This window comes from Chinchilla lanigera, unplaced genomic scaffold, assembly GCF_000276665.1.
Source record: "Chinchilla lanigera isolate Chin_1 unplaced genomic scaffold, ChiLan1.0 scaffold00005, whole genome shotgun sequence".
NCBI lineage: Eukaryota > Metazoa > Chordata > Mammalia > Rodentia > Chinchillidae > Chinchilla > Chinchilla lanigera.
In genome coordinates this window covers 21413450-21427256 of record NW_004955406.1, presented here as the reverse complement: position 1 = coordinate 21427256, position 13807 = coordinate 21413450, and the positions used below count along the sequence as shown (strand labels likewise).

Genomic DNA, 13807 nt, shown 5'->3' with positions numbered 1-13807 from the left:
AAGGAACACTTCTCCACTGCTGGTGGGAGTGTCAATTGGTGAAACCACTGTGAACATCAGCCTGGAGATTCCTCACAAAACTAGGATCAGAAGTCCCACTTAACCTAGCTATTCCCCTTCTGAGTATTTTTCCAGAAGAATTAAAAACATCATACCACAGCAATATATGTGCACCCATGTTTATAGCAGTGCAATTTGTCATAGCTAAATCTTGGAAACAACCCATCAACTGTGGTATGGATAAAAAAGCTGTGGTATTTCTATACAATGGAGTATTACTCAGCTATAAAAAAGATAAACTTGAGGCTTTTATATGTAAATGGATGCCACTAGAGACTATACTCACAAGTAAATAAATCAGGCCCACATATGTAAAGATCATATTGTCTCTCTGGTATAAGAACATGAAAAAGTAAATAAAACCCAAAGTGTACAATAGATAATAAGAAAGGGAAAGAAATTGCTCAAAGGAAGGAACAACTGGGATGAGGGAAAGAAGAAAAAGAAAGTACTAAGGCATTTTATATATTATGGATCAGTGGCATAACTGTACTGTTGGTGTCTAATGGCTTGTTGAGGGGAACAGTTAATGTTTAAAAGGTTTTTTTTTTAATATTTTGACCAGTTTTGCATGTTTGTATCTGTTAATCTGAGCAATTTATGTGATGACAACAAATTGCAGTGTAATATCCATTGGTGAATCCCTACAAAACTGCCCAGTGACACTATGTATTGTCTCTAATGTTCTTTTAAATTATTCTTTTCTTATTCCTTTTGATTTAATCAATCTTCTATTTTTACATCTGGCAATCTGAGCAACTTCGCTGAAGATAACAATATGTAATATAACAACCACTGTTAATCTCTATCATTTGGTTTGAAACCCTGTATCATTTTTAATGTCCTTGCTTTGTGTTGTCTGTATTTTATTATTGTTCTTTTTGTTTGTTTTTCTGTACCATTTTCTTTAAAATAAAAAAAAGAAAAAAAAAGCATGCTTGTAAGTTAGGCTTTCAGTTAGTTTATATGTACTAAATTAGGCTGTAGTTTATTATGTAAGGACTCAAGTATGGAGGTATCCTCAGCCCAAGTTTAGTACAACTCCTAACTGACTTTCTGCTTTCTACCTCTGCCTCCAAGCTCCAGCATTAAAAATTAATCTCTAAAACTATAATGCAGGCTATGTTACTCCTCTTCTGCATCTCTCCAGTGGCTGACATTTTGCTCCGTGTCAAAGCTGAAGTTTTTACAGTGGTCCTGAGAGCCCTTACCTTCCCTTTTCATTCCCCTCAACTCACTCCATGGCAGCCTCACTGGCCTCCACGTTGCCCCTTGGTCACATCATGCATGCTCCTGTCTCAGGGCCGTTGCACTTGCAGCTTCACTCTGATATCTATGCTCTTGCCCCAGAAATTTTCTCAGCGTGTTTCTATATTTTCCTTGAGTTTTTGCTCAAATGTCACCAATAGAATGAGGCCTTACCCAACTATCCTGTGTTGGAAAATTCCAGTTCCTATCCTGGTACTTTCAATCCCCCTTTTTCTACTTATTCGCTGTAGATTTTTCACCCTAAAATATACTGATTTACTCATTTTGTTGATTGTCTGCTTCACTGAGAATGTATTGTTTTGCATTACTCAGTGATTTAGTCAAATCTCAAGAACAGAGCAAGTTACATAATCATTTTTTGTATTGGTTTCTTCATCTGCAAAATTAGGATAAAAATAGTAGCTACCTCAAGAAGTTTCAGATCGTGTGAGTTGCTATGTATAAAGTGGTCAGAACAGTTCCTGGAGCACATTAAAGAGCTATGCAAATGTCTACTGTTATTAATATCACCACCATTATCATTCTTACTGCTGTTATGTGCTCAGGTAGTAGAGTGACACGTACAGAGACATAGATGCAGGGAGTATGACGTGTTGGGGAAACTGGATGATAGCAGCCAGGATGCTCACAGGAGCAGGGACAGTCAGGGATTATATCCGTGACATCTCAACTTGAAGCCCTACTAGGTGTTGAGTTTTGTTCAACTACATATGAGCTAGTGAGATGCAAAGTCCACAAAGAAGTCCATGAGTCTGTGTGCAAATCAGGCTTGGGCAAACCACCATAGCCTGTGTTCATAATAGCCACTGGCAACACAGCACTTAATAAGGGTTAATTGTGTAATGGGTTAAATGTTTATTTTCCATTCTTTTCCCCCAAGCAGGCATTTTCTTTTTTCTTTTTTTTTTTTTTTCCTCCGGTACTGGGAACCGAACTCACGATCTTGCGCTTGCCAGGCAGGGGCTTTGCCGCTGAGCTAAATCCCCAGCCCCTCAAGCAGGCATTTTCCACAACGTGGAAAAGATACAAGTCTGTTGGATGGAGCCTGATGCAGCAAGCTAACGGTGGAGAGGCTGAAGGGTGAGTGGCATCGCTTTCCTCCGCAGGGTGAGAAAGCGTTTTTCTCAGGTGTGCTGCCTCGGGTAAGAGTGTGTCAGCGCTCGCTCTGCCCATTGCTCTTCATTCCTTTTCCGGCCCCTCCCTGGTGGCTCAGAGACACACAAGGAGGAAGTGTTGATCCTGCTGGAACTGTCTTCCTCGAGCTCAGTTGCTGCAGAGGAATGCCTGAGACAGAGCCTGCGTCTGGAAGGTAGGCTGGCTGGGAGGAAGAGAGCTGGGCACGCTTGAGAAATTCTTCTTCGGAGAGCCCGGGGGCTCTGGGACGGGAGATGGCGGGGACCGGAGGACACAAGGCGAGGAGGGAAGGCTCAGAACCTGCTGGCCGTCCCACAGGAGCCCTCTCCCCAAGTTTCTGTGGAAACCTACACGTTGTTTATTTAAGTCCCGTTTCTCCGGTTGTCTGGTCTCCTACAGAAAATGAAAGTGAAAGCCGGGCTTGCTTGCTTTCCGGGGCTTTATTCTCTGTCCTTTGGTGTGCGCTCCACAGGCGTCCCTGGTCTTTCCTTCCTTCTCTGTTCTCACTGATACTGGGAGCCACGTATCTGTTTGTAACCAAGACCACCTATCCAAACACTGCGCTCAAAGATTTCACTGCCCAGTGACGACGGTGCTTAGGTTGCTCAATTGATTAATCCTCGGAAAGGGCGGTTTGTGAATTTTGCAGCAGATGCAGCTATTCAGTGATCATGTAACAGCGTGGGGCTGTCCAGTGATTGAATTGGCTCTCAAGTGGTGCGAGTTCATTGAGGGTGCTTGGGCTAAACTGGTGCCCACCTTCCTTGTTTGTGTACAATTTAATTGCACATGGGTGGGGAGAATAGGATTCTTTGAAACTGTTTTTTTTTCGTAGAGTGGCATAATTAGTTCCACCATTCCTCAGTATTTGCTACACAGTGTACTTCAGTGCCCTCTGATTTATTTTAGTCCCATTTGAGAAAACAGAAAATCAAAACTCCACAAATCTAAATGACTCAGTCAGGAAGTAACAGTCAAGAAAAATGATATAAGCGGGGGGCTCAGACTCGAGGTTCATTTATTCAGGTCAAAAACCCAACTCTTGCCATTCTGACTTTAAAGAGAAGCACACAGTAGTTCAAAAGGACATACACAAGAGTCGGAGACTGAACTGTCTTGCTAGTGATGTAACACATGCCACTGGACAAAAGCCATGAAATATACTTTACCTATAAAATAAGTTTTTTTTTTTTTTAAAAAAAGAATGTATTTATTGCTGAGAAGAGTATATAATGTTGAAAAAAGTGGTTAATACCAAATGAGTTTTTAAAGAAAGAATCTATAGTTGGTAAGAGTATATTTATATAACATTGAAAAAGAGCATATTTATATAACATTGAAAAAAGTGGTTAATAGTAAATGAGTTTCTTTTTAAAAAAAGAATATTGCTCGTTTTCTTTTCTTTTCTTTTCTTTTTTTTTTGGTACCAGGAATCGAACTCATGACCTCGCACTTGCCAGGCAGGTGCTGTGCCGCTGAGCTATATCTCTGGCAAAAAAAGAACCTATTGCTGAAAAAAGTATATTTCTATAACATGGAAGAAAGTGGTTAATATTAAATGAGTTTTTTAAAAAAGAATCTATTTATTGTTGGTAATAATATATTTATATAAACATTTAAAAAAGTGGTTAATACAGTAGAGGCTGAAAATACTAAACATAATTACAACTTTGACAATCAAAGGTTATGACTTTAAGAGACTCATCATAAGAAACTAAACTGAATGAACATCATTTAGAATTGTTTAGAAATCTTGAATTTTAAAAATCTTCTTAAAAATTATTTTATAAAACTCTCAGTAATAGAGAAATTGAACAACCATATGATGGTATATTATGGGACCATTAAAATGTTTAAAAGACTTTTTGATAGTACAGTATAGGGAATTATTTATTGTATGGCATTGAATGGAAGGAAGTGGGATACAAAACTGAGACACACAACAAGATACCAGCTATTTAAAAAAATCTATAGAAATATAATGAAATACTTATTAGTGGCTGCTTCTTGGCAGTGGCACTATCAAGTAATAATTTTCTTGTTTTTAATTCATATACATTTATAATATCTACAGCTTAAAAGTTCTGTACTGAGTAAGTCCATGTCTTTGGAAAAGGTTACTAGTAAAAGTGAATTCTGTGATTCAAATGCTTTCTCTCTATTCTGAAATTATCCATTATCTCTCTTGTTTCCAGGGGGAATCTCGGAAGACTAAGAATATTGTTCTACCTCATACTGCTGGCTGTAGCCAAGTAATCTCAATTTATACTCCATAACTCTAGTCAAGTCCCAAGGAGCTAAGTTGTATTTTCTCAAGGAAAAAGCAAAACACAGCCAGCGGCATCTACCATCATGGAGAGTAAAGGTTCTAACAATCCCCAGGAAGGACTCATGTCCTCCAACAGTAGCAGTGCTACAATGGAAAACAATCATCCATTAATAAATGCTGTTGAGAATGAAGATGTCAGCCAGATAAAGCAATTGCTGGAAACAGGGACCGATGTCAATGTCCAAGAAGAGCAAGGGGGCTGGACACCTTTGCATAATGCGGTACAACGTGGCCGCAAGGACATCGTGGAAATGCTGCTTCATTATGGTGCTGACCCTCGTCAGAGGAAGAAGAACGGGGCCACCTGTTTAATCATCGCTGGGATTGAGGGATACGTGGAACTGCTCAGATTTTTCCTTTCCAAGGGAGCAGATGTCAATGAGTATGATGCTAATGGCTTCACAGCTTTTATGGAAGCTGCTTGGCATGGTAACGTTGAAGCCTTACGATTCCTCTATGAGAATGGAGCCAATGTGAATTTGCGTCGAGAGACAAAGGATGATCAAAAGCGCCTTGGGAAAGGAGGGGGCACAGCTCTCATGGATGCTGCTAGAAAGGGCCGCAGTGATGTCTTGAGGATTCTACTGGAAGAGATGGGGGCAGCAGTCCACGCCCGTGACAATATGGGCAGAAATGCCTTGGTCCGTGGTATTCAGGGCTGTCCTGATGAAAAGGTGGAGGAGGTCACCCGCCTTCTGCTGGACCATGGGGCTGATGTCTGCGTGAGAGGAGAAAAGGGGAAGACGGTCCTGATCCTGGCAGTGGAAAAGAGGCACGCTGGTTTGGTGCAGATGCTTCTGGAACAAGAGCACGTGGAGATCGAGGCAAAAGATAGTGAAGGCCGAACAGCACTGGGGGTCGCTGTTGAGCTCAACCTGAAGGAGATTGTCAAGCTGCTGTGCCAGAAGGGAGCCAGCACAGATTGCGGAGATCTTGTCAGGATAGCGAAGCGTAAACATCATGACAATGACCTTGAAAAGCTTCTCCGTTCTTATGGAGCCAAAGACTGTTTCCAAACCCCTGCTGAAGACTGGAAGCCTCTGAGTTCACGTTGGGGAGAAGGCCTGAAAAAACTCTATAGATTGTACCACCGTAACATCGGCAAGCTCAAGATCTTTAGGGATGAAGACTACAAAATTGCCAGCACTTCTAAAGGGGGCATCTATCTGGGTCTCTACGAGAAGCGAGAGGTGGCTGTGAAGGTGTTCCGTGAGGACAGCGAGCATGCGCGTAGGGAAGTAGCCTGCCTGCGCCACTTCCGGGAGCACTGTAATTTGCTGACCTTCTATGGGAGTGAGAGTGAGGAGGGCTGCTTGTACGTGTGTGTGGCCCTCTGTGAAGAATCTCTGGAAGAGCACTTGAATAAGCACAGAGGGGAAGCTGTGGAGGACGAGGAAGATACATTTGGCCGACATGTTCTAGCATCTGTATTTAAAGCTGTCCAAGAATTACACTTGCATGAATATATTCATCGGGATTTGCAGCCAGGAAACATCTTAATAAGTGAGTCCCTAGTCTTTTTTTATGTTGCTATGATAGACTGCAACAGACGAGGCAATCTAGTTAAAAACAAAAACGATTTCTTTCTTATAGTTCTGAAAGCTATAAAGTAGGTTCCAAGATCAAGGTACTGGCATCTAGTGAGGATGATGTGCCATGACAGTAAGCAGAAAGACAAGGGCATACAAGAGCAAGAGGCGGTCCAATTTGCTTTGATAATAAACCCACTCTCAGGGTAAGAAACCCATTCCTTTGACAGTGGCATTTTCTTGTTCATTAAGGCAGAGTTCTCCTGGCTGAATCTACCATTAAAAGTCCTGGCTCTCAACAGGAGCCATAAACTATGAAATTCCCTGGAAGATAACATAGAAGAAAATCTAGAGGATCTTGGGTTTGGTGATGACTTTTTAGATGCAATACCGAAGGTACAATCTATGAAGGAAAAGCTGATAAGCAATAATAATGGTCTTCACTACAATAAAAAATTTCTGCTCTGCAAAAGACAAGGCTGAGAGAGTGAAAAGGCAAGGCGTAGTGTGGGAGAAGAATATTTGCAAAAGACATGTCAGACAAAGGATTGTTACCCCAAATATGTAAAGAACTCTTAAAACTCAATGATAAGAAAATAGAAGAATCTGATTTTAAAATGGGCCAGAGACATTAGAGGACTGAGGTGCGGGCTTGTGGGCAACGGGGTGGAGGTAGATTTATTTCTAACCTCCCTTGACTATCAGTGCAGAAGCTAAGTGTAAGTGTTTCAAAAATTCAGAGCCTATTAACAATATCTGTTGAATGTAGTAGTAGAATGTTGGAGTTTTTAAAAGCACAAAAATTGCATGTTAGAAGGGTAGTGGAATATTCCATTTAGGCACCTTCAGATTTAAGTGGCAGGAAACTTCACCCAAAGTGGCTTAAATTCTGAAAGAAAATTATTGGTTTGAGTAACGAGATCAGGCCTGGTTAGAGGCCACTTTGTGATTTCATCTCTGCTCTCTGGACACTCCAGGCTGGAAGTCTTCATTCCTTTCAGCCTTAGGAATTCCTCTGAAGTTCCCTCTTCTCTTCCTGCCTCTACTTTTCGTCCTGAATTCTACTTAGCTTTTCAGTCTAAGTATCTCTTCCTTAAGGGAGACCTTTTCCCCTCCCAGGTAATCATGTAGCTTTCCTATAACACACCTACACAGCATTTTGCACTTTTTGCTAACATTTCTAAAGCTGCAATTATTTTCATGTAGATTCGCATAGTCATTCATTTACTATTCGTGAGCTGGGTTTTCCTTCACCCTTTGTTCTGTCTTTCAATAAACACTTGCCAAATAATTTAATGGATTCATTTTTTGTTAGCCTGTGGGTTCTTGCTCAACTTTAATGTTTGCATTTGGAATCCAGATGCACTCAGCTGCACTGGCTGATCCTATCGGAGTTATCCAGTCTTTCTTCTTCTCAGAACACACTTGGAGCCAGACCCAGGGGCCACCTCTTGAAGGATGAATTGTAGACTTGCCCTGCATTCATCTAAGTCCTGATCTCTCACATCTTCCCATCCCTCTTTCTGTGAGCTCTGTGGCTTATTTCCAGGGAAAAAGAATCTGAAGGGGGCAAGGAAGTAAGGACTCTTTACAAGTGCATCACCAATGCCTGATCACTATCCAAAATGTCAGAGTGGGCTGTGGCTCTTCGGCTCTATTTAGTGGACTGCTGTGCCATGACAGTCTTGAATTTAGTACCTTATTGGCTAACTGATGCTTCGGTGTAAGCTCAACTCCCATCAGGAGCTCCTTTGCAAACCTGTGCTGTTTGCTCCAAGAGCTACATGAAAGAGGAGCTGGTTAAATTTATCTTCATCCTTTCCTACTCTCTGGTCTGGAAAAAATAAGACGTATGTCCTGATCTTGGTAGAGACCTCACAGACCAAATAAAACTGTGTATGTGACAGTTTCTGGGGAGTCAGCAGGACTATTACTCACTCTCTTCAGAGATGATGGGTTGTGCATCATGGTATGTACCTACTGAGTATCACAAGAGGGACAATGAGCATCTCTTGTGCCCCCTGTAAACTGTCCCTTAGATTCCAAGAATGCCATTCGCCTGGGAGATTTTGATGAGAGCATCCAGTGGACTGGAGATCCTCGGGAAATCAAGAGTGATCTAGAGGTAACGTCTACAACGCAGTTCGCTTTTTCTTCTCTCAGTTTCCTTATTGGTTCATGACCCTAGTTCCTTTGGCCAAATACAAGATATTTGTATCTGAACTAGGAAGGAAAGAACGTTCAACTTTGCCCCTACCTTGTCACTGCCCTCAGGCCTATGCCAACAAAGGCATCTACTAACTCCCCCACGGAAGAGTTTCAACACACAGAACAATTGCTTGGCTTTTAGCATACGGAAGAGAAGGTAGTGTGCTGGGTGACATGGACCTGGCCATTTCTGTGACCCTTTTCCATGTCTCTTTGGATCTCCTCCTTCTTCCACTAGCAAATAAGTAATGAACTGAGTGTGTTGTACCTCTCTGCACACACTTCCAGGAGGTTTTCCCAAGTATCACCAACATTCCTCCAGAAGACATTTTCTGCCTAAAGATAAAGTAGAAGCGATTTCTTTTCCCACTCTGTTCAAAGCCTTGTGCTAAGCTCTGAAGAAGGCCAGATACTGAAGCCTTCAGAGAACTGGGAGGAGTGGGGTCACCCCCAGCTCAAAAGACACCAAGCTGAGCTAAAAAGGTTAGAATCTCAAAACAGATGTTGCTCTAGAGAGCATGTGGGACCTGGCCCTGCAGCCCAAAGCTCCTGGGCTATTAGGACCCAAAACTGTTGGGCAGTTCTCTCCCAGTCCCTTGGTCTGGATCTAGATTTCAGCTCCATCCCTGACTGGGATGAAGATGGCATCCTGTGATGCCCTCTTTCTCTGTTTTCCTCCCTGTTATGGCCTAACTCCTTGGCTGGCAACCAAGCTCACGAATAGTAAATGAATGATTATGCGAATCTACATGAAAATAATTGCAGCTTTAGAAATGTTAGCAAAAAGTGCAAAATGCTGTGTAGGTGTGTTAGAGGAAAGCTACATGATTACCTGGGAGGGGAAAAGATCTCCCTTAAGGAAGAGATACCCTCTGACCCTCCAAACCTCAACTGACTGTTATATCTGAAGCCTGCCACAGCCCCAGACCTGAACTCCCACTTCCCGGCCAGGCTGTCAGGATTGATCTTGTTCAAAACATTCTCACTTTCCCTGATTCATCTATCTTCTATCAATATCTTCAAGGCCCAGTTCAAATCCCTCTTCCTCCAAGTAGTCTGCCCCGACCACTCTGGCCCAGCGTTACCTTTTGCTCTTCATAAATTTGAAGGACCACATGTGGACCACATATTGCTTTGAAGAGCTCTCTATGCACAGGTCTGTGCCTTCTCTTCCTACCAAGCCTGAGGACTGCTTGGGACTCCCATGCTCCATATGCATACATCTTGTACCACATTTTCCAAGGTTACCCAAATAGGAAGGAGACTCATAATCACCTTTGGCTGTTTTGTGGCCCTTGCACAGGCTCTTGGACGGCTAGCCCTGTATGTGGTAAAGAAAGGACAGATCCCTTTTGAGGAGCTGAAGGCTCAAAGTAAGGAACAAGTGCTTCAACTTTCTCCAGATGAGGAAACCAAAGACCTCATTCATCACTTGTTCTGCACTGAGGAAAACGTAAGGGACTGTCTAAACCAACTTCTGGGTCATCCCTTCTTTTGGACTTGGGAGATGTAAGTAAAACCTGAATATATATCACAGGGCTCCAGAAGGAGAGGGTGAGAGGGTGAGGTAGTGAGGGTGAGGGTAGGGCTGGGAATCAGCCAATCCATGATTTTCTTTCAATCCAGCATACTCTGGCTGTGTGTCCTGGGAGAGGTAATTTAGCGTCCTAGTTCTGGCTTCCTCTTCTGAAGAACAGGAAGGAAGAAACATCATATGCCTCTTCTGTAAGGCAGAATTTTTGAAGAGCTTTAGTACTTTTCTTAGAAAATAAAATCAGTGCCTGCCTGGCAAGCTCAAGGTCCTGAATTCCTGGTACCCTCCCCCGCAAAAAAGAAAATCTATCAGTTTTCTGTTTCTGCAAAGAGTGGGAAGAACAAAATAACCGTGATAATATTTTCATTTTAAGGAAATATAGGACACTTCGGAATATAGGAAATGAATCTGATATCAAAGTGAGAAAATCTGGTAGTGAGATCCTTAAGCTACTACAACCTGGGTCATCTGAATGTTCCAGCAGTTTTGTTAAGTGGACAGATAAGGTATGGACAATTCCTATGGCCTAGCAGTTATTCCAGAAGTGAGTTTGTGTAATGTTTTATGCTAGTTTTTCTAACTTTTTTTTATACCATTGACCTGTTCGAGCTAGGAAGGTGAAGAGATAATTTTCCTTCTCTTCCTCTTTATCCCAGACCCTCTTAGCTTTTTTGGGTCTCTGGGCTTCCTTTCAGGCCCTTGCATTTCCCCCAGACCCAAGACTCCTGATAAGGCTCTTGTGCAGGCTCCTACTTAAGAAGGCCTCCATGCAACCCATGCGGCTTTCCTTCAAGCCTAGCCATTGTGACCAGCAGATGGGACTAAACAGAACCTAGCCCAAGGGAGGTGCTCCACTGTGCAACACCTCAGCTGTGGGAGTCAGGCTGCCTCTGCCACTTGTGCATCAACAGCTCTAAGGATCCACATGCCTACCTGTATCACACCTTGAGAAAACACCTTAAAGAAAAGATGATCTTTCACAGAAGTTTTTTTTCAAGAAAATTTTCACCTAACTTGACCTGAGTATGGTGAAACTCTTTACCATTAATCTGTATCTCTAGCTTTAGTATCAGAACTTTCACTGTTATTAATTTAAAAACATCTACCAAATGTCAGTTATGAGGTTGGCCAATGTGAGGGCCTGGATGTATAAGCAGAAAATGCGTAGTGTCTGTGTGGCTGAGAGACCCACAAAACGATGCTCTGTGATGCATGCGGGGCACCCTGAGGCCATGTACAAAGCACTAGGGAAGGATCCACAACTTCAGGTTTTTGACTGCAACCAACAGCTTCCCTATCCTAGGCCTCTTCTCCAAAACCCCTTTGTTTCTGGCTCTTGGATTATTTCCTTCCCTAGCTGGTTTCTAGACTACACCTCATGATGCTGGTTTAATGTCTGTTTTCTTTGCTAGCCTGCAAGTTCCATCACTGTCTATAAAACTTCAGCTCACACTTTGGAAAGAGAAACTTGAAGCTAGAGCAGATGGTGCCAGATAGAGATTCTGTAGTGCTAAGTGGCAGTCATAGTTCTGAGGACTTTATAGTGCTGCCGCTATAAAGAGGTGCCTCAGACAGCCTCTGAGGTAATCACCTATGTTTGTGGATAGGTAAACTGAGGCACAGATTAGTAAATTTTCTAAAGGCATAGAGCCAGAAAGGGGTGTGGCAGGACTTGAAGCTGGGAGGAAAGCTGCAGAGGCCATGTGCTTAGGCCACTGTCACCACAAAAGCCACAATGCTAACTCCACCAACTTACTTAGTCCCTGAGGAAACTGAGGCTCAGAGATGATGCCTTAAGTACTCTGGGTAAGGCAGCCAGAGATTAACAGTGCTGGGAAAAAAACCCAAAAACTGTTCTTTTATTTCCCAATTCATTATATTTCCCTCTCTAAATTTCACTGATTTATATTGAGTTTTGACTGACTTCAAGCCTTACCTCTTAACATCCATTGTAGACTGTGTTTTTCTATTGATTTGAGTGACGTGCCCATTTTTGTGTCCAGCGGTTTGGTTTTGGCAGCACAGGTACATGATGCAAGTTTTCCAGGGTGTGCTAGGGTGGCCACCACGGCTCAGGGTTGCATTTATTTTCATTCTTTTGATTAATCTTTGTTAGTTATTAGTAGAGAGCAGCATGTATTCAAATTCGCATCTTGCCTTTTGGTATTAATATGTCATCAGATTTACTTTGTTATCACCACATTTATGGGAAACGTTTTGTTTCTTAGATTGATGAATCCATTATGAAAGAAATGAACAGCTACTATAAAAAAGGAAGCAAATTTTACAAGGAAGGTGTGGGTGACCTGCTGAAGTTCATCCGGAACATAGGAGAACACATTGATGAGGAAAAAAACAAATGGTAAATATTGTTTTCATTTTTATAAACCATATGTAAAATGAGAACAATTTAAAAATCCAATTCCAAATGCATATCTGCACAGAGAGAAGAGAAGTTATTTTGATAAAAGAAGAACAGCTCCCCTTCTCTGCTGAGAAAAAGGTGTATCACTCTGGCCTTATGATTAATTATGGACCAATCCGGCAGGCTCTTGTCTTCCTTTTTTCCTTTTTGCAGGGACCACCGAACCAGAAGCTAGCAATTTCTTATGTGAGTAGTCCAGGAGATTGGACAGCTGGGTAAAATAAACGCTGCATTAACAAAAGCCAAACAGCCCTCTGCTGGTAAAAATCAGTTTTTGCTGCCAAACAATGATAGCTGTAAACACACATATACAAAGCTTTTTGGTTCAGGGTTCTTTTGAATTTGAGGTTTGTACGTAAAAGATTATAGCATTATATTACCTCTGTTTTATTAATGAAAAATCTGAGGTTTAGAAAAATTAAGTGGCCACTGTTCGCAGAGTGACTAAAGAATTGGAAGAAGGGTCTTGCTCGATCTGACTCCAAAGCCCTTATGCATTTTGCACTAGAAATCAAGAGAGCAGTGTGAGCCCTTGAGTCATATTCTGTGAGGAGAGGAAGTGCTTGGGGCAAATATGCCAAACCATTTGCGTTTTCGTTTCAGGATGAAGGAAAGAATTGGAGAACCTTCCCGTTATTTTCAGAAGACATTTCCAGATTTGGTGATCTATGTCTACAGAAAGCTGCAGAACACAGAATACAAAAAGCACTTTCCGCAGCCCTACAACGCAGCCAAGCCTCACTGCAACCAGTACACCCAGGCCGGCCTGTTGGCCAGACCTGAGTGCTGACTGAGCCTTTCATGTTTACACTGCCACTTTGTTAGATGTGTGGTTCTTAGGAAGTCACAGCTCTCTGGGCCACTTAACTGACCCACTGCTCATGTGGAATGAAGTGGACACCTGATATGTCAGTTTCTTTCATGGTGCACTCCACTCATTTGAGACAAAAGCAGTATATCCCTAAACTGCTTTAGTTCATTTTAGTGGGTAAAATGTTTTGGCAGGAAGTGGGAAGCACTCTGTTAAGATTCTCCTTCTCAGTTACACTAAAAGAGTGCTAAGCCTCTAAGCCAGTATGTTTTACTGGTAATTATCTCATTAGACTTTGCCAGTGACCTTGTAAAATAGAATTTATCATCTCCCCTTAAGAGTCCGAGGCTCAGAGAGTTTGAGCTACTTGCCCAAGATCGTACAGCTTGTACCAAGCACTGTATAAATGGGTGTTTGTGTTATTGTTACCTCTCGCTTGGGCACTTGTAAAACTTAATTAGCAGCCCGGAGCTCTTCTGGATAAGACGCAGGAGAATATGCCAAAGGG

General features: G+C 42.2%; 1 protein-coding gene across 1 annotated transcript; it reads left to right on the top strand.

The window, feature by feature from the left end:
- The first annotated feature begins 2396 nt into the window (after positions 1 to 2396).
- On the top strand, positions 2397 to 13307 carry Rnasel (ribonuclease L (2',5'-oligoisoadenylate synthetase-dependent)). The gene is made up of 7 exons (XM_005375004.2): positions 2397 to 2638; positions 4659 to 6295; positions 8361 to 8446; positions 9833 to 10038; positions 10437 to 10569; positions 12292 to 12425; positions 13092 to 13307. Exons 2-7 carry the CDS (start codon positions 4816 to 4818, stop codon positions 13276 to 13278), a joined length of 2226 nt encoding a protein of 741 aa, XP_005375061.1. The 5' UTR covers positions 2397 to 2638; positions 4659 to 4815; the 3' UTR covers positions 13279 to 13307.
- Positions 13308 to 13807: the final 500 nt, after the last annotated feature.

Coding starts and splice junctions, on each gene's coding strand:
- Rnasel (XM_005375004.2), top strand. CDS start 4,816: ATGGAGAGTAAAGGTTCTAACAATCCCCAGGAAGGACTCATGTCCTCC. Junction 10,039..10,436: donor TTCTTTTGGACTTGGGAGAT/GTAAGTAAAACC, acceptor TTTCATTTTAAG/GAAATATAGGACACTTCGGA. Junction 12,426..13,091: donor GATGAGGAAAAAAACAAATG/GTAAATATTGTT, acceptor TTTTCGTTTCAG/GATGAAGGAAAGAATTGGAG.